At 39.1% G+C, this 24,395-nt stretch overlaps 2 protein-coding genes across 5 annotated transcripts; one reads left to right on the top strand and one right to left on the bottom strand.

The window, feature by feature from the left end:
- The first annotated feature begins 1,202 nt into the window (after window positions 1–1,202).
- On the top strand, window positions 1,203–22,909 carry ywhag2 (3-monooxygenase/tryptophan 5-monooxygenase activation protein, gamma polypeptide 2). Of its 4 annotated transcripts, none has more exons than XM_036001494.1 (3): window positions 1,203–1,271; window positions 4,305–4,367; window positions 12,282–15,586. In XM_036001494.1, the coding sequence occupies exons 1-3, from the start codon at window positions 1,269–1,271 to the stop codon at window positions 12,936–12,938; spliced, it is 723 nt and encodes a 240-aa protein (XP_035857387.1). In that variant the 5' UTR covers window positions 1,203–1,268; the 3' UTR covers window positions 12,939–15,586. The 4 variants fall into 4 exon arrangements, with proteins under 4 accessions (XP_035857387.1, XP_031153496.1, XP_031153498.1 ...); XM_031297636.2 differs by lacking the exon at window positions 1,203–1,271 and adding an exon at window positions 2,692–2,757 and having other exon boundaries at window positions 4,303–4,367; XM_031297638.2 differs by lacking the exons at window positions 1,203–1,271; window positions 4,305–4,367 and adding exons at window positions 8,654–8,922; window positions 22,803–22,909 and having other exon boundaries at window positions 12,282–12,927.
- On the bottom strand, window positions 1,941–5,488 carry si:ch211-105f12.2 (RIMS-binding protein 2-like). The gene is made up of 5 exons (XM_031297642.2): window positions 5,101–5,488; window positions 3,474–3,630; window positions 3,029–3,150; window positions 2,842–2,913; window positions 1,941–2,748 (listed from the first exon to the last, which is right to left on the bottom strand). Exons 1-5 carry the CDS (start codon window positions 5,323–5,325, stop codon window positions 2,683–2,685), a joined length of 642 nt encoding a protein of 213 aa, XP_031153502.1. The 5' UTR covers window positions 5,326–5,488; the 3' UTR covers window positions 1,941–2,682.
- Window positions 22,910–24,395: the final 1,486 nt, after the last annotated feature.

Raw genomic sequence — 24,395 nt, 5'->3', positions numbered from 1 at the left:
ATCTGATGGCTACAGTTACTTTACTGAGGAAAATTGTACATTAAAAATATATAATAGGCTACTCTGAAATGCTGTATTGTTAGAATCACTACACAAAAGTAGTATATGGACCTACAACTACCAGCTACAACATACATAAAATAAATTAAAAAATCTCCGAAAATAATAATTTCTCAGAAACCTATACAAATAATAATTTACTTACTATAGTTTTTTTCCGATTACTAAACGACAGTGGGCACAACTGAAGCCACATGTGCAAAACTCTAACTCCAGTCTGCACAGCAGCAGTTCATGTGGACCAGACTCTAGTTTAGTTTTCATTGCTTGAACACAGTTTTCAAAACTCTACACACTTATCCCATGACTTTAACCACAACATGCACAACACTGTGGATCTACAGAACTTTACCTTTACTATAGTAAAACTGCACAAGTCATGGAGGTGGAAGCAATGGAAACCCCACAATCCTTTGTATTTCTAGATAATGTAGGTTCATGGCAAGAGAAGACATCCAATTTGTTGATAAAAAACATTTAAAACTCCTGGACTATTACGTACCTTTAGTATGTAACATTTCCAGTAATTATGTAAATTACTACAGACAAAATATATATATATATATATATATATATATATATATATATATATATATATATATATATATATATATATATATATAATGTAGGTAAGCAAACTGAGGATATTTATTCATTCTTGTTTACCTCAAAACTTGTATAAAATAAAAAAGGAAAAAAAATAATTTCACTCTTTTCTTATAGAAACTATTGATTAGTGTGAAGTCACTTAAATTATATAAACTGTAAAGATGAAAAGTTAGTATGTTCTGTCTTGGTGTTTGATGCTAGTGTTTTTACTCTCAGTGTGTTCTGAGTGACAGTGTGTGTGTTATCTCAGTGTGTGTGTGTGTGTGTGTGTGTGTGTGTGTGTGTGTGTGTGTGTGTGTGTGTGTGTCTCAGTGTGTTCTGAGTGACAGTGTGTGTTATCTCAGTGAGGATTGTTCATAGTGTTTGGCTGCACTGAGTCTCTTTTGAGACGTGTGTGTGAAGAGTTGTGTTGCTGTGAAGGAGTTTTGCAGGAGATGTGAACTGTTGTGCGTGTGTGTGTGCGTGCGTGCGTGCATGTGTGTGTGTGTGTGTGTGTGTGACTGTTAGAGCTTTTCCTGTGTTAACCACGTGGCTCAGACAGGGTTAATAAAAAGATCACATTCACTTCTGGGTTTTCTTTCTTCTGGGGAGTCCAAACGATGGTAAGGCCATGACAGCAAGTGACTTTAATTATTTAATTTTGACCATTATTTGATTGCATTTGCTTTTATTTGTTGTATCTTTCCAATTACAATGCACTAAAATACACATGAGTTACTACTTTATGTCTCATTATTGTCCTATATCAGCATACCTTTGAGCACGTTTCTGCCAAATGCTGTGTGTGTAAACTGTTTTCATGTTTCTCAGTTATAAAATTATGTTAGAGAATTTGCTTGTGTTTAATTTAATGTGTGAAAACTTGCCTTTACCCGACCCGTCATGTCTTCATTGTTTGCGGTGGAACGACCAGAAGCTACTGATGTACAGTGTTGTCACCCATAAAGTAGAAAGCACTACTAAACTCTACTACACAGTGTAGTGTTTCCTACTTTATGGATGAGTATACTGTTGGCTGCAGAGAAATGTACAAGAAGAAACCAACAGACTCTGTGTCAAAGATTTTAAAACATGTAGGCCCCATCATGAAAATGTGCTGAATTTCTCTGTTGATTTTGTCATTTAATTGTGTTAATTTGTTAGAAATTGAGAGGATAATGGTGAATGTGAAAACCTGCCGAAATAGAAAATGATTTCATTTAACTTAGTAAAATCAGTATGAACAGGTATAGCTGAGATCTACAGTTACCAAAGAGCAGGTGAGCATTGTACAAATTCAAGAGACTTTATTTTCAGTTTCTGCTTTACACTTGTTGCATGTATAACATGATGAATATTTTCCCCTATACAAAGTACTGTTGTGAATGCATTTTACATAAAAATTGCTACATAAGGCAAATATGGATTTACTATTTTAATACACACTGGTCTACAAAACAATGGAGAATAAAGGTGTATTAGTAAGGCTAAAATAGTCTCTCCATTGTCATGGTATGATTGAAGTAATTAAATTGACATTTATAGATATACGGTATATCTAAGCATTCATTTTTTAATTGATTGGCTCATGTTGGGCTTTGAAAGTGCATAGAGTAGAAGCAAAAGGAAAGTAGGCGGGCAAATATAAAGTGAATAAAGATCCTTTTTGATTTTTAAAATACATAGGCTATGATTTGTATTTTCTGTGCTTTTTTCACCAAATGATTTGTATTTTTTTGCTTTTCAATAAATTTCAATAAATTACCTGAAAATTGTATGACAAGAACTTGTTTCACTTTGTCGCATTCTGATCAATACTGACAATTCTTAGAGTACTTATACAGCGTTAATTAGTTTCTTCTTTGAATTGACCCCTTATTGAGTTGCAATCTAAAGCTGGGTGCAGTGCAATACTATAATGTGAAAAATAAAAACAAGCATGTTTGGACACATAAACTGTCCCAAAAACTGCAGATTTCTTACTGTCTCTGAGACTTGGCATTGGTAGCAAACATCTTAGCGTGGCCTTTTCTTCTAATTCCAGGGTAGCGGCTGCAGGTAATTAGATGGAACCAAACCTCGTCGTCCGTGCAGATCCCCCTAAAATAGGTGAAATTTAAACTTTTGTGCAAAAGTCAATGCAAGAACTATTCAATCTAATCATTGTATTGTAATTGTAGAGGTGACACTCACATAGTAAAATCCATCTCGATCCATGGCACCTAGCACATAAATGATGTCTCCTGAACGAAAGCCAAGTTCAATCTTTGAGAGACAAAAAGAGTTTTGAAACATTACAAACCACTTTGTTGTATTTAAAACAACAGATATGACTAAATCAGTATAAAGTGGTTAGAAACACAATGTGGTTCATGCTTACCTCACTGTCCATGTTGGGTGAACTTTCCCACGGATCGTAGTCAAATATGGCCACCATTCGTCGAACAACCAAATCATCAGGGATACTGGCTACGTCGCTCAGATCTGGCGTTGAAGATATGCCTGTGGGCCCAAACACACAAACACGCCTTTGAAATCACACAACTTCAATGAATGAAATTGCATGTGTCAATGAGAGCCTGAAATCTCAAAGAAAAAGAAATTATAAGTCCAGTGTTTCACTTACATTTTTGTGATATAAACTCAAGATTTCTGTATTTCTTTAATTTATTCTTATTTATTGTAGCATGCTGTTTAACGTTAGTAGCTTTCTACAGTTACAGACATTCACAAGTCAGTGCCAACAGCCCCTACGTTACATTACATTACCCCTGCGTTGGTGTTCTGTTATAGCACACTGTCCTGCAGAAACAGAGGGTTGATACCTGTGTGGTCCACAGGGAGGAATCCCTGCTGCATGAGGCGATGCTTCAGGTACTCATCCTCCACTGGGATTTCAGCCACCATGTTACTTGGCACATAACCAGAGAGCCCACCGGACTCACCATAATAGAAGCCATCATAGTCTTTGTCTCCAAACACCTAATAAATGCAGAGGATTATCTCTTTATTATGGGAGGTTTGGAATAAAAACATGTATATTTGCATGGTGCAGCAGTGAATTCAGTAAAAATGACATCAATCAGTTGGAAACGGTGACAGGAAATAAAGAAAAAAGCTGATATCTTTGTACACAATCAGCTGGCTTGAATGTAGCACAAACAGGAAACACCATCATGTTTCAACCATCATTTCAAAGAAGCTTTTCAACTGATGAAGTGAGGAAATACAGCTCTAATATATGAGATACACAAGTCAGCACACTTAAAGAGCACCATAAAAGAAGTGTACATCATTTTACCTGCTTTACTTTTTTATATTAAAGTGACTATATGTAACTTTTTAATGTTTCTGAAACTCTGTCATTTTTCAACTGATGATCATAAATGACCTGTAACAGCAAACAAGACTAACAGTAAAAAGAATGCCATTTTTATATAGTTTTTAGTAAGGCATCTGCCCGGGTTTGATTTTTTCTGCAAAGTCACAGAATGATTTGCGGCAGGTAGATGGAGCTACAGTAACACATTCTGATGGGTCACCTTTTTCTTTATTACACCAGAAAAGCCTGTGTTAGTATCCAGCCAGGTAAAAGGTAGTATGAGATTTCTTTGTATAGGCCTAATTGTATTTTAATGTTATTTTATCTGTTGTAGTTATGGCTGATACTGGGGCAGGACCATCACAGGAAAGGACATCAAACGAAGAACAACTTAAAGGTAAAAGGGAAAGGGAAAGACAACGGGCGATAACACGAGTCACACTCTGTCTGGCTTTCACCAGATGGAGACAATTATGGGATTCTTAATGATTCAAAACTCACCCCGAATTGGCCCTCAGGTATGTAATATGTCTATTTCATTCATAAAAGAACTTTAGAATGTGCGATGTGGTTGTATGTCAGTAGGCGACATTAAATTACGTCCCCCTTCCATTTAGCGCCAACGTTTTTTTCCTTTTACTCCGTGTTTGTGTTGGCCTACTATTTTCTTTTCCCTTGTCCCCTTGTAATGTTACTTATGTAGAGCGTCCGTGGGTTTCATGAAATGCGTTATATTAATCTAAGTTATTTTTACGTTGGTTGCTACAACAATCTCTTAATGCTTTGGCTGGTGACACAGTGACAGGGATACCTGGTTTAGCTCACGAGACATCCAGGCTAAGTATGCAACACTGGAAATGCAACAATGCATCTGTAAGTTATTCTCTTATTGTAAATGAATGACTTTCTATCCGAGCAAAACATTCATCGCAACTATATGACCTCCCCGTGACGCTAACTCGGTAATATAAAGTGGGTAATACAGCACCGTAAAGAAAAGAGCTTTACGACAGCAGGTGTGGTAAAAACACTAGTGCTTAAGTCCAAAGGGGCCGCTAGAATCAACACTAACTGAAAGTTACATATAGACACTGTAAATTGCAAAAAGTAAAAAGTTGTCTTTTTTTTACCTTGATTATCTGGCCTGGCACAAAAGGCAGCTCCTCTGCAGCCATCTCATAGTTGGGGGACATTGCAGCAGGGTTGTATGGGTAAAGTGCCACAAAGAGTCGGATGGTGGGTATGGACACCTGGCTCGCAGCCTGAAGCTCCCATTCTGCGATTTCTTCTGCAGTAGCAATCCTCACTCCATCTGGGAATATCAAAACATCCAACTCCAGTCGAACTGTCTCCATTTACAGCTGTGTGAGCGCTCAACTGTTTACTGGACAGACAGATTGCCGCTGTAGACAACAGACCTCTCCTTACCCTTATCCTGATTTGAGGTAACTAAGCTAAGCAGAAAGAACAGTAATCCTCTTTGGAGCAAGTGGAGTGATTCATTAGTTCAGCACTGCCTGTTGCAACGTAATGGGGGAATGGTTTTCAAAGGAAATCAGATAATAGCATGAAGTTCTTTTAGGTTTTGGCAACTGAGAGACCTTGTCATGTCTGTTAAATATGACTGAAGGGTATATAATAAATACATTTCTGAAAAAAATGCTGTTATGGAAACAGAGGTTTTGCAAACAAGCATTGAAATAACATTGTGTTTTTCTCCCAGAATTTGAATATAAAGGCAGAGAAAAGAGTTATAAGCCCTTATTTTCTCAAAAATGGCTGTAAATAAATTGATCATCTTAAAAAACAATTAGGTTGAAGCATAACTGTGAGGATGCATTCAAATTAGCCTTTTTTTGCATTGACTCTAGTGTTATCGGCCTGACTTCTTCGCAGTGGTCAACAAACTCATTTCGACTGTAATGTGAAACCACACGATACAAGAAATAATAAATAATCCTTCTATAGTTGAAGCCATATCAGTACAATAGTCATATTATTTGAAACATCAAACCATGGTTAAGTGGGAAGAGGCAGTGTTTTACTCCTCCTCCTACTTGACCCACTTTACACGTCACTGAAAGTCAGCTGGACCTATCTTGACCTGCAGGTCAGCAGGTGATAAGCTCTTCCTGCAGAGAAAAATAAGGTTTAGAAAATAGGGGGTGGACACGGCTGACAGCAGTGCATGCTGGGGGTTTTTGTGACCATGTTTTTGGTTTAGATACCTAAAAGAAATCCAGGTTGTGGTTTCATTCATTCATTCGTATTTTAACCGAATCACACCTACCCCTCAGCCTTCACATTTTTATTGAATATGTATTTTTAGCTACATGTTTTATATTTGTAGAAAAACTCTTAACAGGGCACTTATTAATCTCCACATACAGTCTCATGTTTTAAAAAATACATTTGCCAGCGTGGACATTTTATAAAATGTGGGATGAACATCTTACTTGCATGTGTTTAGTTTAGTTGTTAATTAGTTTTTTGTATGTCAATTTTCATTAAAGGCAGTCACATGCTTTTTAATTAAATTTGTTTCTATATATTTATATTTATATATTAATTTATTAATTTATTTAGTACCTGCATCTATTGTGTTTATATCTGTGGATGATGTGGGTGACGAACTACTGCACACAATTGGCCTTACATGAATAAATAAAGTTGTATTGTTTTGTCCGCTGCCACGACACAGTTGTGCTGGGTCAGTGTGTCTTTAGAAAGGGCTGACCTCAGAACAGTTTTATTCTTGCAGGTTTTAGAAGACAGTGCTGTGGTCTCAGAAGCTTTTTCACCACAACAACAACAACAACAACAACATATTTTACTTTCAAACGCCTCACTGCAGAACATGTCTCACCCTCAGATACCTTCATCTCCATGTTTGGCCAGAAGAGGGAACTGTGAACAGCAGTTTCTCCATCTGCTTTAAGTAGCTCATATTGCTAGTATGGTGAAGACTCCATACATAAACCAGGGTGAAATGATTTACACGTACTGTAACACATTAAAGCGACTGAAATTAGATTTTGATACAAAACTGCTGCCTCTGATAAGCATAAGTCTGCTCTCAGTAGAAAACAGCTGCACAAATCCAACCTCACCAGCAGAGTTGTCCCTTTGCATCGCTCACTATTGGTTGGCCTTGAGGACAGGAAGTGCTGTGATGCCCTGTGAGCCATACTGCAAACAAAATGATGTCATGATTAAGGGCCTGCAAGGGCCTGCGGTGTTGTTACAAGCACATACGGTTATAACTTAGTCGGTAACTCCCTCTGGGTGTAATTTCCAATGGGGACATGACGTTTATTGTTTCAGGTAGATCTTTTATACTTAAATATCTTTGAACATTGTCCTCTTACTGTCCAGCTGTCACAGTCCAGACAAGAGAAATTTGTTGAAGTGAACATAATGACTCATTTAGGACTTGAAACGGAAAGTTTTAGACTTTTTACACTCTGGACAGTCTTAGAGGTCCACTTTGTAAAACATCCATGTCATGGGTCCAGATAGTCTGATTAGGGAAGTGATATGTAACTTCTTGTACTATGTACACCAAACACATTTCTGTTTTAAATGGGAGAAGTGACACCCTTGTTGTGTAACACGGGTGCAAGAGGCATGACGGCCATGTGCATTATTGAGTTTTTTTCTTTTTATTGTAATAATAGTTTAAAGGTCCCATATTGTAAAAAGTGAGATCCACATGTCTTTTTTATTATTATAAAGCAGGTTATGGTGCATATAAATACTGTAAAAGTATAAAAACGCTCAATCCACAGAGAACAGCCATATTCAGAAACTGTGCCTTTAAACGAGCCGTCAGGACTTCTGTACAGTTGTGATGTCACAACTATACTATATATTCGTAGAATAAAATGCTACAGTGCCATTATAGTCATTCCTCGGCTGCAATGACGGTGCAGAGACTCCGAGAGTGCAGATGCAGAAGACCCGGAAATGCTGACCAATCAGAGCAGACTAGGCTTTTTCAGGAGGGGGGCTTAAAGAGACATGCATGGAGCATTTCAGACACAAGGTGAACACAGACTAACGGTATGAGAACAATAATGTGTTTTTGGAGCATTAAAGCATGTAAACAGGTTCTAGTATGAACCCAAATATACATATGGACCTGGAAATGAGCATGATATGGGACCTTTAAAATTCAGATTTCACTGTGCTCAGCCATGTGTCACTTTATTTTACAATTATTTTGCTGGTATAGCTTAATATGATATAATGAATGATGATTAGTCCAGATTAGAGTCCACCTAATGGGTATTTAGCCTTGTAAAACAATGACTTTGTGCCATAACTGTATATAACTCCTTGAAATGGGCCCAGTGACTAACAAAAGTGTTAAGTGTTAGCCTAATTAGCCACATGCAGGTTGGGATTAAAAGGGGACCTCCTGTCCCGCCAGCAGGCCCCACAGAGAGATGCTGTGTCACACCCAGACACCCCCATAATCAACCTATTTGTACAGGCCTCTGGCTCCAGCATACAGCCACAGAGGACTCCATTTCCCACAAGGCCTTTAGCCCAGCTGCTCCCATCCATCCATCCATCCCTATACGTCTCTTGTTCCCATGCATGGAGTGTTACATCATTGGCACAGACACCCACCTTTCTGAGTGATGACGCAGCCGTGGGAGAGCGTGTGAGGAGGGGTGAGGGAGGGAGGGAGCGAGGAAAAGGGTGTCCCGTCTGCACGGAGCACAGACAGACAGCAGGGAACAGCTGCAGCATTAGGTTCGCGTAGGATTTCACTGCATTGCGATTTAAAATATCAATCATTTCATCCCCAAAAACTCAAGTAGAGCAGCTCGACTTAGCAACCACATATCATTTAAAAAATGGTTGATCGCGAGCAGCTGGTACAGAAAGCCAGGCTGGCTGAACAGGCTGAGCGATATGATGATATGGCAGCTGCTATGAAATCGGTAAGTCCACTCAAAAAAAGAAAAGATAATAACTATGACTTGTGTGAATAATGTTTTGCTCTCTGTGCGTAAAGGCGCGTCCCACAATCTCGACTGTGTTGGTTGTGAATCTGGGAGTTGCACTGTTGCCTTGGTATTACCGCGCTACAACTCGGGAGGAAAAAAAGATTTAACATCTTCATTGTCTTGTCGTCAACTCATCGACAGCTGACTGGGATTTCTGAGTCCAGCCCAAATCGTCTGCTCCTTGGGCGGTGCCTTTCTATCGACTGTGCCGTTCAATGAAGCGATATTACAATGAAATGCACACAGGCCTGAGTTTGATCTCTCGGCTTATAAGAGGCTCGTATCATATAATGGCTCTGCTCGATTGCATTTGCTGCCCTCCGACACCTTTTTACCACCCCAACCCCCCTTCCCTCCATTACAGCTAATTTATAAAAGCTTCTGCTGCTGGGAGCCATGTGAGGTTGCTCGGAAAAAGCCTATCAACTGCTGCTTCCCCTCCTCCTCCTCCGCCTCCTCCACCTCCTCCACCTCCTCCACCTCCTCCTCCTCATCTTCCTCCTCTCTTTGTCAGTTAATTAAGATAATATGCATTAGCAAAATCTGCCAATTATTTTATACTTGTATCCAAGGCTTAGTCTTTTTTTTAGCATGATTGCATTATAAAAATGCTCCAAAAAAGACCCCTTGAACTGCTCTTTCCTCTAAACAAACGTAGGAGGCAGCAGCAACTCTCTAGAATATTCTTTTGTCATATTGCAGTGAGTCAATATGATCAGATTTGATCGTGGGCTTTGTTTTTTTTTCCTCTGTTGTTTTATTCCTTATACATGTGCATGTGCTGTTTCTGTAGATTGCTCCTCAGCAGCAGTTTGAAGTCATTTGGGTTAATGACCCTGATGAAGTGTAATTTTTTTGATAATGAAGAAGAGGATGAGCTGCCTCACAGAATCATTTCTCAGCTCCTATTGGCCAGTGTTGAGAACAGAGCCTTTTGTCTGCTTTTCCTTTTTTTGTCCCCCTCCAAATAAATAAAAATAAAATAAATACATTTTAGGAACTGAATTCAGCAGTGAGTTTAAAAAAAAAAAAAAGAAAAAAAAAAAAAAAACCTGCTGTGTCACACCAGCTCATACTGGGACCATTAGCATCCTGGGAGTCTTAGCCAGGAGCCTGCATGAGCTCACATACAGCTTCAAATCGTCATTTGTGCTTTAAAGGAAGAATATTCTGTCTGATGTTCCTCATGAGGGATGGAGTGAGCCCCTGTGGATTGTTTGTCATCGGGGGTTTCTGGTTGAAGAAGGTGGGGTGATGTGTGTGTGCAGGGAGGGAGTCCTGTCCCTTTAAACAATCTGCCATGTCAGTGCGGTCCAAACTAGGCCGTTCTGCAGGGGTGTGCTCTCACATTGTTTAATCAAAAGGGAATCCCTTGCCATTCCAGCCAGAGATGACAAAACCACATGGAAAATACATACGGTTTAACAGCCTTTAATGCTGCTTTCCAGACTGACTTTCTGTATGCTAGGGCTGCAACTAAAGATTATTTTCTTGTTCAATCGATTAATGGTTTGGTCTTCAGAATGTCAGGAAATTCAAAATGCCCACCACCAACAGTCCAAAACCCAAGGATATTTAGTTTACTATCAGAAAACACTCACATTTGTTAAGCTTAAATTAGTAAATGTTGTCATTCTTTGCCTAAAAAATGTTCAAAAAATAGTTGCCGATTAATTTTTAGTTTTTTCGACTAATTGTTTCAGCCCTAGAAATACATGTTGGGCTCCATAGCTTTAAATGAGGATCTTGGTATTATGCTTAATATCAGTGAAACCCTTGAAATTACAATCTTTGTGTCAGTTGGATGAACTGTAATCCAATTGGCACAGCAGTAAGCCTTCCGAACATCAGCGCTTTATAGTTATAGTGACGACCTATTTGTTTCAGTTGAGTCATTTGATTAATATAAATCATTTGACAGTAAATGTCATGTTTGTCGTTTGCATGCATACAGTAGGTCTACAGTTGGCCCCTCCATCTCTATAGCTTGAGCCGTGCTCTCCATCCCCTCAGTGTGACGTCGGCAGTCCTGCTCCTCTGCCTCGGCAGAAAATGTCAAAACTGAGAGATGAGAAATATTAGCATGTCAAGAGGAGCTTTTCAGATAAAAAAAAGCAGTGTATAAGGTTTTGTGAAACCAAGCTACATATATATATATATATATATATATATATATATATATATAATTTCAGTCCCTGTGCAGTTACTGATCTGACAGAAGCCAACCCAATACAAGGTTGCCTTTCTAATCAAATAACCCTGCATAATGTTGCCTTTTTAAAGCAACATAGTCTCTTTTGACAACCACCCAACTATCAAACTGATTCGTCCGAGTCTAAATTTGACAGTGGAACTCAGAGTGAGTAGTCCGACGTGGTGTTAAAGACAGGTAAAAGGTCAGTTTGAGCCAGAGAGAAGGTCAGTGGGACACGTGAACCGCCTGTGCAGTGATGGTTTTCACTTACAGTGCAGCTGCCCCGGAGGGCTCGTGGGAACATTTTAGCCATCTATCAGCCCCCCCCCCCCTCCCTCCCCCAACAAAAAAAAAAAAATGTTTCTCATTAACTAGTCCACGTGGCAGCTGGAGTTACTGGTGAAATAAATGAGTGGATTGGCATGGAGACTGCACATGTCAAGTGAAATATTGTTCAACTTATGTGCTGTGAGCTGTACTGTTAGTCAAGAGTCTTTTTTTTTACCTAAAAATAGTGTTTTTTAATAATTAGGCCTGCAACTAACAATCTGTGGTCAGTTTCTTGATCACTTGATTTATTGTTTGCTTTGTAAAACTTAAGAAAAGGTAACTTCCTTAGTTTTTTTTATATTGAAAGTATGTTTTCCTGGGATTTTTATGCCATTATTACAGACAGTAGTAGAGAGACGAGAGAAAATGAGGAAAAGAGAGACGCAACAAAGGTCCCCAGCCAGGCTCAATCAGGGGACGTTGCAGTCCATGGTTGGCGCATTATTCCTCAAACCACAGGCGCACCCCAACGTAGCATCCTAAAATTGTCCCTTTTTTCCTACCAACAAACCAAAACTAAAAAATATTCAATTTACAATGATATAAAACAAAAAAGCAGAAAATCCTCAATTTTGAGGAGCTGGAACCATAAAATGATTGGCATTTTTGCTAAAAAACAGTTGCCAACTCTAGTAATACTGCTAGATTTTCTTGGATTATATGTTCTCAATATTCCTTTTTGTATAATGCACATGCAATCTGGTGCTGGTTAATCAAGACTTCTGCTCTGAAGCTGGTGATGAAATGGTCCATTGTCTCCTTCTTCCAGGTAACAGAGCTGAACGAGGCCCTGTCCAACGAGGAGAGGAACCTCCTGTCCGTGGCCTACAAGAACGTGGTCGGGGCCCGCCGCTCCTCCTGGAGGGTGATCTCCAGCATTGAGCAGAAGACCTCGGCCGACGGCAATGAGAAGAAGATCGAGATGGTGCGGGCCTACAGGGAGAAGATTGAGAAGGAGCTGGAGGCCGTGTGCCAGGATGTGCTCAACCTTCTGGACAACTTCCTGATCAAGAACTGCAGCGAGACACAGCACGAGAGCAAGGTGTTCTACCTGAAGATGAAGGGCGACTACTACCGCTACCTGGCCGAGGTGGCCACGGGGGAGAAGAGGGCCACCGTGGTGGAGTCGTCGGAGAAGGCCTACAACGAGGCCCACGAGATCAGCAAAGAGCACATGCAGCCCACCCACCCCATCCGCCTGGGCTTAGCTCTCAACTACTCTGTGTTTTACTACGAGATCCAGAATGCCCCGGAGCAGGCCTGCCATCTGGCCAAGACCGCCTTCGACGACGCCATCGCCGAGCTGGACACCCTCAACGAGGACTCCTACAAAGACTCCACTCTCATCATGCAGCTGCTCCGAGACAACTTGACACTGTGGACAAGTGACCAGCAGGATGACGAGGGAGGGGAGGGCAACAATTAAAGAGTAACCCCACTTTGAAAAAAAAAAATATATGAAGGGCCGGTGGACTTTGGCAGCCGCTTTTGCCGATGATACTACCGCAGCAGCAGTTCTTTATTTTTCCATGTCTTAAAAGAAAATAATCAAAAGAGAGGTGAGAGTGGAGGTTAAATCTTAGTTTAAATATATATAGAAATATATATACAGTTGAAAGGGGCCTCCGTCTTCTTGGTTTTCTCTTTGACGTTTGCCAAAAACCACTGATATGTCAGTCAATCAGCCTGAAAGTGGTTGTTGTTGGATTGAAATGGCAGCCTCACACTGGCATAGGAACTGATCTTGTTCTGTCAAGATAATCTGCTTAGTTAGGTTCTTGCGTGATAGAGATGCATTTGAGTCACTTAAGAGAGAAAATTATTGTATGGGAATGCCTCACAAAACTAGTTTGCATTGGTTCCAGTAGTGAGTCTATATATGAGAAAGGGCCCTGAAAGCCATTCATGTTAAACTCACACAAACAACGAGAAAAAGTTTTAAACCGATTAATTCCCCCCAAAATTTGAAAGGATAAATTAGACGGGAGCGAAAATGAGGACTTGATGTCAAAAATGGATTCCCCTACTTTAAGTACAGATTAGTCTGTTATGTCACTGCACTGGAACCATAGATTCTTTTGGAGGTGAAGATTATTAAAGGCAGAGACTTAACAATATAAAACAAACTAAAAAATGACACAAAAAAAAGAAATTAAAGCAGCTTCAGAGTTTGTGGTTTACTTCTGTGTTTGTTTTATTAAATGCACTTGCCTACTATACTGTTTCTTCAGTGTAAGATGATGATGACAATAATATCGATTATTCAATATTGTGCATGCTGGTGATGTATTTATATACAGTAGCTTGACTTTATTAACTTATACTGTGGGTGTTAAGTATTCATATGATTGAGAAAAACAGGCTTTGTCTGATGTTGATTTCTAATTTCTAATTTATTTTGTTTTGTTATGGTTTTTTGATTTGCTATACCAAAATGGTGATCGTAAAAATTGATCTGTAATGGGCGTTGCTATAGTGACATGCAATATGTGTATTTAGTTTGTTACTGAAAGTAAAAAAGGAAGATAAAAAATCACCAGTGATCATTTAATCTTACCAGCTGGTGTTTGTCACATTGAATTATGATATATTTTGTTCTTTGAACAGTATTGAAGTACTTTTTTCATTTGTCATGCTATCCAGTTTAAATAATAATGGTGAAGTTTTCAGGCTCAATGTTTCTGTTATAAATTCACAAACACGGACCATATTTTATTTCTGACAGTATACCTTTTCTGTTTGTATGTTTTTATACCTTTTAGCTGTTCCTGAGTGACAAAATATCTTGAATGTGAGTCATTATGTAGCAGTTGCACAAGAACCGAAATAATAGCTATGATAATAAAAAAGAATATGACTAAATTCTACATGCACCATTTCCATGGTGGTCTAGTGTATTGTTGTATCATCACCCATCAGACAATTGTGTTTTTAAGGAAAAAACATTTCATGGGGGAAAAAAATGTTTTAACGCTTTGTGTTGTGCTCAACTACAGTATGTGCTTCCTTTTTGCCTGTATCATTATTTAATTTTTAATTTTTAATATGCCTCATGTGCAAGTTAACCTTTACAGGAAAAAAGTATTTATCTCTATCTGTTAAGTTCCTGCAAGCATGTGTGCAAGTTGAATATTTTCCTCACAATATGTGTCAGACGGTACTGCTCTCTGTACAGCACATATACATAAATATTTAATACCAATGCACAAGTAGAGTCACAGGGAAAGCATAAAGGCAATTCAATAGAATTCAGTATTTATTAGCAAATGTGATAATTGACATCTTCAGAACAAACCTTAGACACTAAGAAGCTGCTTAAGAGCACAGAAAGCTGCTGAACGGATTTATCTTCATAATGCTGCTACTTCTAGATTATTACATTACTATATATTCATACAGATGGCAGTTTGTTGGGACTTTATTTTTCCTAATAGATGGCAGTTTTATTTTTTATCTCAGATGTGATGGCTTACAGTAAGAGAGAAACCAAAAGCCTTAAGGTCAGTCACACAACCTTGTTTATGATGTATGCCAATTATGTCATTATCATGAGTCAGCCTACATAAGCTCACACAGTATATCACAGCTGCTTTGATTTATTTTTAACGTAGTATAAAGTTGATGGTCTTGAAGGCTCACCAGGCAAATAGCATGACATCCTGATGCCAATCTGCAACACTGCTCACACAGCTTATGAGTATTAGAATGGCGTTGAAAGTTTTGTGTGTTAAAAAAAGCGGAAACTGAAACTTTCCCTCACTTTTTTGTTTGAATATTTTTTTTAAAACCACGTCAGGAGACTTTCACCCATTGCCAACAATACCTGCATTTTGTTCATTTTTCATTAATTTGTATTTTCTTTTCTGTGGTTTTTCTTTTTAAGTTTTTATTATTTTGGATGTTGATCCCTGTTTCTGCTGTGAGGGGGGGGGGGGGGGGTGAATTCAATTTGATTAAAGAAGAGCTGACCTGCTGGAAATTAGCAAAAGGGGGGCGATAGGGATACACACCATATGCTCTGAGGAAGTTTTGGTTTCCATCTGTTGCCCATTAAAAGTTATTTGTTTATCAGTATTATTCTTTATTTTCATTTCTCTCTGTAACATAGCCATTTACAGTCACAAACACCACAGCTCATTTTCTTTTCATTCTGTAACTTCAGATTTTCAACATTTCTGTTGAGTTTTTACAGCATAAATATTGATACAGGAAGTTAATATGACCTCATGTAATCTCTTGTGGGTCACACAGCAGGTGTGTTTGTGTGTGTGTGTGTGTGTGTGTGTGTGTGTGTGTGTGTGTGTGTGTGTACTGTATATGCCTGCATCATTGCATGTGTTGAGTGTCTGTGGGTAAATGTATGAGATGGAGTCTGTATTAGCTGCAGTGCAGAGACACCGCCAGCTCACACAACAACTACAGTATGTCTTAAATGAGGCTCTTTTTAAGGCCCTCTTGCTAATCATTAACTAAATTAGGGCATAGATCAAAGAATATTGCTTCATAAGACAGCAGGTTTTATGATCGCAGCAGAGGAGCAGCGCGCTGTAATAAAAATAAATTCCTGCATCTCATGATGGACAATGGAAGGAAATTCTGCTTCTCTTAGGCGTTTAGATTTGCATGCAAGTTGTGTTTTTTTCTTTTCTTTTTTTACAACTAAACGTCAAGTTTATCTGAGTAATTATACATATCTGTGTGTTTCAATGTGGGAGTCACACTAATTGATAAGCTGAAGTGGCAAGCTGCTGGATGGCCCGCCCTCAGACTGCAGCCTCTTGCTGCAGCTTGCTGCACTGAACCTTTCATGAGATGAAATTCTGTGCTGTGAAAGGTTCTCCTCACCAGCCAATCGCTGACAGGCTCACTCTCCACAGCCACCAATCCTCATCCTGTTGCTAGGGCTATAATAAGTATCCCACTATTAGCCCGGCTCCTTGCTGCACTGCTCAGACACCTATTGCATCCCGTAAAAAAAAGAAAGCTCCAAACACACAGCAGGCATTAAGATTCAGCACCAACCTATCATCCAGTCTGTGTTTTAATGTACTGCCACACTTTCAGGGACATTGGTGTCATCATTATTGGTACATGTTGGTCACATCGTAAAACACACAGAGGCCTACTGATGGACATGTATTTAAATCTCCAACAGCTACAGATTTAATTTAGCATGTTTAATGACATATTCTGTCAAATTAAAGTAAAACTAAATACATGCCCCTCATAAAATAATGTGTAATTCATGTTGTTTACATTAAACATTATTCAGTTTATTTTATTGATGTAATTACATCCCTGGAGAAGATTATGCTTCAAAGGTCACATATTTAGGATGCATACAAAACAGAAAATTGTTCAGGCGTGCTTCACTTCCACTTATACAAGAACTGCTCTGTCTGATCACTTTAATCACGTGACGCGTTATTTCCCTGAGGGAGGCTGGGATGACAACGCACAAGAGATCATTGGGTCATATTTATGTCACACCAAGGCAAATGCCTTCTAAATCACTGCATCAAATTCCTCGTTAGCATCAGTGGACGGCCGCTATGATGCCACTTTCAGCAGCGTCTCATTGAAATGGTCCTGATGATGATGAAAGCATCTATATCTTTGATGATTCAAAATAAACTGAGGAAGCCAGGTGTATCTTGAAGATGAAACAGGTAGCATATTTTTGCCCTCTCTGAAATTCACAAGCTCTTTTGTAGTTTGTAGAAAGGTAGTTGTGTACACATCCCCTCCTCTTCTATTCTTTTTGGGTCAGGTGCAGGATGATAGATTAAATAAATGAAGGGAAAATGGAGAGTATGTGCGGACTGGATTTAAAGAAATAGTTCAAAATTTTTTAGGAAACACGCTTATTTGCTTTCTTGCTGAGAAGCTCAATACCACTCTCATGTCTGTCTGGTAAAGTCACTGCTAGGAGCCAGTTATCTTAGCTTAGCACAAAGACAGGAAACAGGGGGAAACAGCTGGCCTGGTTTTGTCCAAAGGTAACAAAATCCACCAACCAGCACCTTGTTTGTTACCAGACTATTTATTTCTGGGAGTGTCGTTGGAAATAGTGTGGCACATGAACCCCCTTACTGTACATATATTGACTTAAAATTTTATTTTTTTGTACGGATTAAGAAACAAGATATAGCAAGTCAAGTTTGTTGGTTTAGAGGTGCTCGTAAGCAGATTGTGTTTGGAGCAAGGCTATAGCTGTTTCACCCTGTTTCCAATATTTATGTTAAGCTAAGCTAAAAGCCGACTGTAGCTTCATATCGGACATACATTATTGATATTAATCTTCTCATCTAACTCTCAGCAAGAAAGAAAATAATGGGATTTTCCAAAATGTAAAACTGTCTTTATGCTCCACAAAAAAAGCCAATTATTCACTTGATGAGGAATCAAATTCCTTTTTTCCAATAAAACCTTTTTAGCTTAAATCCAGTGTGCAGATACTCCATTTTCTGACTCTCAAGTTTGTCTCAGCTCAGTCTGAAATAGCCTTTTGGGGTTTTTGGTTATTTTAGACTTTCGTTTTAACAGCAACATCACATGTTTTAGCCATGCTAAAGATGTGGCGCAAGCTTGCAATGTCAGTTGGTCCACCACTTTGGTCTAAACTGAAATATTTTGACAAAAATGAGATGGATTGCCATGAAATTTTCTACAGACATGTGTGGTCCCAAGGGGATGAAACCATACTGACATTGGCAATCACCTGATTTTACCTCTAGTGCCAGCAGCTGGTAGACATTTTTGGTTTGGAGTGACATACATCGGCAATTCAGGATGCAATGTGTTTAGTGCTGAGCATGCTAAGATGGTGAACATTATACATTATACCTGCTAAACATTGTATGTCAGTTTTGTCATTGTTAGCGTGTTAGCATTTAACTCAAAGCACCACTGTGCAAACAACAGAAACTCACAGAGCTGCTAGCATGGCTGTAGACTCTTGGTTCAGTCTTAACAAACCTTTTTCCTTTGTTCATTCTAGACTTTTCAACATCAGATTACCAGTTTTCTCAAATCAAGTTTGCTGTTTTTTATCCAGAAGACATGAGGTCAGTGATTTTTGTCAAAAGGTCATTGCACGGTCTGAGCATTGTTGCAGTCTATTGATTTCCTTTGCCAACTCCACACTGAATGCAGCATTTCTTGCTGTCTACAAATTCCTGCACTGAAAGGCGTTTAACCTCCTGTGGCTCTGGCTTCTCACAGCCGTTGTTGAGCCATTAATCATCAACCAAACCACAGGGCTGTCATGGATGGTTTTGGGGCTCTAGGGCAAAAGTGGCAGCTCTGTGGACTGGACACACAACAAACAGCAGCCTGAAGTTTGACTCAGAAGTAATATTGAGAATATTTTGTCTCATTTTAAAACAGTATGGATCGAGATTGATGGCTTTGTGAGTTTTGCGCCTGGAGGTGAAACCTGGCAGCTTGTGACCAATCAGGTGTTAGAAATAAATCCTTGGATTAACAATTCAATTCTATTCAAACACGAGGATTATAAATTTCTGAGCAGCACAGCCACACAGATAATAAAAGAGACAGACACGTCAGAATTTAAAAAGTTTATGATCTGACTCAACGTGATCTGCACCTCAAAGATGCAAAGAAGATAATAGCTGTGCAGCTCCAGAAATATCAGCCCATTAGAGGGGGGGGGTAGAAAACAGAGATGGAAGAGAAAGAGGGGACCGATGTAGAAGCAGAGAAAAGAGACATATCTATAAATAGGCCTCCCTGCAGCCTGTGAGTAGACAGTGAGTAGACCAGAGACATCAATGTGACAGCCCCTCCTCTAGAGAGACTTTCTGCCTCTGTATGGATGGTGAGAGTTCATATCTTCGGTTAAGAGAGTCTGATTCCATTTCACCTCCAGCTGAGCAAACACCTGACACAACATGAAGTTACACAATAATCAGCTACGATATCTGCTGTTTTCTTAAAGTCCATTCCACCATGATGTTTTTTCAAAGTTATGACAGGACAAAGAGCACTGCTGCTGGCACAAAGACAGCTGTTATGCATGACTGCTGCAAAATAAATTATTCAAGATAACATTTAACTTTGTATTATTTATCAAAAAGTGCCACAACGTTCAGCTGAAGGTTTTAAGAGACTATTTTAAGAAAGGCAAAACATTGCAGGGTAGATTGAATCTGATAGGCGGTGGAAATGTATTGCGTGATTTTGGGAGAGCTTCAACCCCCCCGAATACTGTAAATGCTTTTTTAATTTGCCTGCAACATACAACAACACTGCTGTCATTTAGTTTGTCATTTTTTAGGATCAAATCACCTAATAATACCGGAGGTGATTATTAATAACTACAGAGGCTTGTGTGATGAACAGAAGTTTGTAAAAGGTGAGTCTAAAATTAAATCCTCCCCCCTCCCACTCCCATCTGTCTCACAGTTACGTCACTCTGCATGTTCTTTCAAGGCCTCCCATTGCAGGAGGATCACAGTCACACCACGTTCCCTGAGACAAAATAACATCACCACCATCATCATCAAAGTAACACAAGTATTATTATTATTTAAACTCTTATTTGATGTGTTGGTTACATATCTAGGAATTCATGAAGATGATTTACTTTATTGTAGATAATAGTCTATTCTCAAATATACACTTAAAACATTTTATTGGTTTCCTCTAAAAATACAGTTTAAAATTATTCTCCCACAATCCTCCTTTACAATAAATATCATCTGCAAAATAACCACATGCTAATTGATAAACAAGCACAGAATTTTAACTTGTGACAATATATATATATATATATATATATATATATATATATATATATATATATATATATATATATATATATATATATAGCCTATATACCGTACTGTACATATACTAAAGTGTACAGAATATGTTTTGTAAAGCCTAGGATAAAGATAGTTCTGTGACTTGCCATTTAAGAAACTACTGTGATATGTAAAGAAACTCATCTGTCATCTGTAGGAAAAAGAATTTCCTTTAAATCCCTGTTTCCCAACTCATCCAATACTAATGCGTTGTCCTGGCCCTGTCAGTGTCTGATACCGACGCACCATGCACTCACATGCACTATACTGAACTAACATGCATGTGCAGCCGGACCAGCTATTAAAACAGAGAACAGAGAAGCTCGGATTACAACACACACAGAGGGAATGTGACTTTATTCTCTGCTCAGAACACTATTACTCCTCCATGTGTTTACATAGCAAATACTTGTTTACTGTTATATTCATGTTCTGAATGTTGAGTACAGCCACTTTAATAGTGAGTATCAATAGTATCCTGGTTAGGATGTGGGTTTTGGAGTATCCTGGTTTTGTGCATGTAAACAGCTTATCCTGGATAACACCTTATCCCGGTTTTGAGAAACCTTGATATGCTATGTTACATGAATAATGTTACATTCCACATTCCATTCTGTAAGAACTCTGAAGAAAGTCGTTCTCATCCGTTTTATTTATATCCTAAATTGCAACACTGTTTTCCTATCTGTGTGAACAAACTTTGGGACAATCCTTCCGCCCATCCTGACTCTTTCCTGTCTTACCACGTCATTTGAATGAATGTAGCGATTGTTAGATAAAATATATATCCTTGTGTGTCTCATTAAACCTTTAGAACATTGTGAACTGAACCATGCTTTGTGTCGCTTTGTTCTCTTTGTAAACACCTTATCCTGGTTTTGAAAGCTCTTTGTTAATACAGAACATGATGACTGAGAAATCAAAACAGACCTGCAGGCAGATGATCAGAAACATGGATACTGTTATCACTTATACAGGGATGTGAACAACCAGGTGTGGTATGTTCCATGTTAACGCTACATCCCAAATATGATCAAAAACAGGATAAGATTCCAAAAATAGGATATTAGTATGCATGTAAACACACTCAAGTATGTTCTTACAAAATTAGATGAGCTTATTGATAACAAATGTGTATTAGACCTGTTCCTGTGTAGGGCTGGGTATCGGTTACCAAAAAAACTCAGTGAAGGGATACCTGCATTTGATCCTTAATGTACTCAAATCTAGAAAAAATTACTATTTGTATGGTTTTGCTCGCAGCCAATCACCGCAAGCCTTCTTGGATTTAATGCGAGGTGTGATTGGCCCACTACCGTAGCAGCTAGTGGTGGTGGCATTTTAAGCAACTGAATGCTTCCATTCACATGAGTATCAGATGAAGTAGAAAAAAAAGGTATCAAATGAAGTACTCCACTGGTGTCGGTATCTGGTACCGATACGGTAACGATAGCCAGCCCTATTCCTGTGCAACAAGAGTCACTGGTGATGGGTAAGAGACTTCTTGGAGCCCATCCTCAAGCATCTAAAGCCTCCCTGGATAGTTGTACAGTGGGAGGATCCTCCACAGTCAGCCTTTTATCAGAGGAGGCAACCTATCTGTGTGATCTCCTCTGATAGAGCACTGGCCAGGGAGGTGTCTGCAGCGAGGAGGCCACACATAGTGAAACAGTTAACATCTCCCGTTGTGCTAAATTAAAATTTAGCTGCATCTGTAGCCTATGAGAGAGTTCTTTTTATTTTCCACTTGGTATGTTTTTTTCAGGTTTTTCTTCATAGTCATGAAAGTGAGAATGAAATGGCATCACCTGGCAGGCTGTGGTGTGAATCTACACATCATATGTAACGTATATTTTGGAAGTCTCAACTCCCAGACAGGCTGACAATGTGATAATTAACTGTTTATGACTTAAATAGGATATAGAGAATTTTGTGGATTCTTCTTTTAGTGCTAGGTTTGATAAAGATATGCAGGGTGTTGCTTTCTGCATATCAATTTTATCAACAGTTTTGGATATTTCTGTGTTCTTTTACCTTTACAGGATCTAGCACATCATGCTTTCTTTTACAATTAGCTTCTCCAACTGGTTGACAAATTATACCTTGAGTGTTTGTGGGTCTGCCTGATGTCTGAGCTGGTGACTCATTATATATGTGGGCACAGGGGATTCCCAACAGTGCAGGGAGGAAGATGAGAAAAAATTAAATAAAAAACCTTCCTCCACTCAGCAGCCATGAGGAGATGTACAGCTCAGTTGACAGCGGGCCAGTGGGATCGTTGTTGTAACAGGCAGCGAGCGAGCGAGAGCGGGAGCGAGACAGAGAGAGAGAGAGAGAGAGAGAGAGAGAGAGCAAGAGAGAGAGACAGAGACAGAGTGAGAGAGAGAGAGAGAGAGACAGACAGAGTGAGAGAGAGAGAGAGAGACAGACAGAGAGAGAAAGAGAACAAGACAATGAGAGAGAGAAAGAGATAGAGACAGACAGAGAGAGAGAGAGAGAGAGAGAGAGAGAGAGAGAGAGAGAGAGAGAGAGAGAGAGAGAGGAGGGTGGCTGACCGATGCTGAAGGGGTGAAATGTGGTGTAGTGACAGGAATACAGAGTTAACAGTGAGAGCCAAGGGTCAGTGTTCAGCTAAATATCTGAGGTTGAACTACAGCTGGCTCTGGCTGTGGAAACTGAAGGGAGTCTGGGTGTGGAACCAGTCGCTGAAGCACAGTTTCCCCTGCCCATCCACAAAACAATGGCACCACAGTTACAGCCCAAAGCATAAAGACATTATGTATTTGAAAATACAGTAGAGTAGAATAGAGTAGAATGGAATAGAATATAATGTGCATTACTACTCTGGCAGTGAGCTCAGGAAAAAGAGCAGTCATACAGTGAAGTTACTATGTATCAGCTCAGTATTGTGCTGTTGCATGGCAACAGTTTCCACAGAAATCTTTGCTCAGAAACACTCCTCTTTGGTCTTCACATAACTGCAACGGCAGAAAAATGGGCTGACTGCAGGAATACAAATGGTCTCATGAACCATTTCAGCTTGCAGAGGCTAAAGAGTTCATATTTCCAGAGCAGCCGACACAGAAAATGTAACATAAGAGTTTTATTCTATTTCATATTCTAAACAATTTTTCAGACTATTGTATTAGAGGCTGTAGGTCACTTGATGTTCATCTGTGATAGAATATGTGCTACTACAGCTTCCATTCAACATGTCCTGAACTGATCAGATAATGGTACTAATTTGATTGCAATCCTGAATAATATGTCAAACTGTGTGCAAACATCCAGCTTTTCTCTCTAGAATAATGATTTAAAATGATTTCTTATGCTTCGATGAAAAACCTAATTCAGAGCAAATGATACATGCTAACCGCCGTGTTTTGTTACACAATGCTCACCCAAATCCATCAAAGGAATAATAGTGCTTCGTTCTATGGAAGTAATTGTTTATTCGCTTTATGCTGATATTAAAAGTAAGAAGAATGGTATCAGTCTCGGCAACAAGGTCCAATCATTTTTCCAAAAATGTGGAACTATTCCTTTTAAAATTGTCATTGTATCATTATAACATATCTTGTGATGGTCTATCTTTATGGACCTGACATCGTTGACACCGTTCCCATGTTTCATCAGTACATTTTCATGAACCTGGATTGGTTGTTCACCTGTTTAGATTATTTTGTTAGAGGTTTTTTAGTCCCTTATAACCAACAATTTGCAATACATTCAACGCTTCTTGTCTCTGCTCAGTGCTTGTTGCCATTGTCTCTTTACCACATTGTTCTGCTCTGTCTTTAGACCATCAGAGAGATTGTTCCACCTACTACACACACCTCCAGAGAAACCTTCAGGCCTTCTCTACAGTACGCTGAGTTTACATCATTACAACCTTCCTCTCCCAAACCTCAACGTGAAATATGATCAGGTCACGTGATGGACAGTAACGCTGTGATGGCGACTGTCAGTGGCACTCAGGCACTTTACATTTTGCACCATCATGCCTCCAACTTATCCTCAGAAGTAGCTGAAACATCTATTTTTGCAGCACTATT

This window comes from Sander lucioperca, chromosome 5 (assembly GCF_008315115.2).
Source record: "Sander lucioperca isolate FBNREF2018 chromosome 5, SLUC_FBN_1.2, whole genome shotgun sequence".
Classification (NCBI taxonomy): Eukaryota; Metazoa; Chordata; class Actinopteri; order Perciformes; family Percidae; genus Sander; species Sander lucioperca.
The sequence above is the reverse complement of the archived record's forward strand: the minus strand, read 5'-3'. Positions and strand labels throughout refer to the sequence as shown.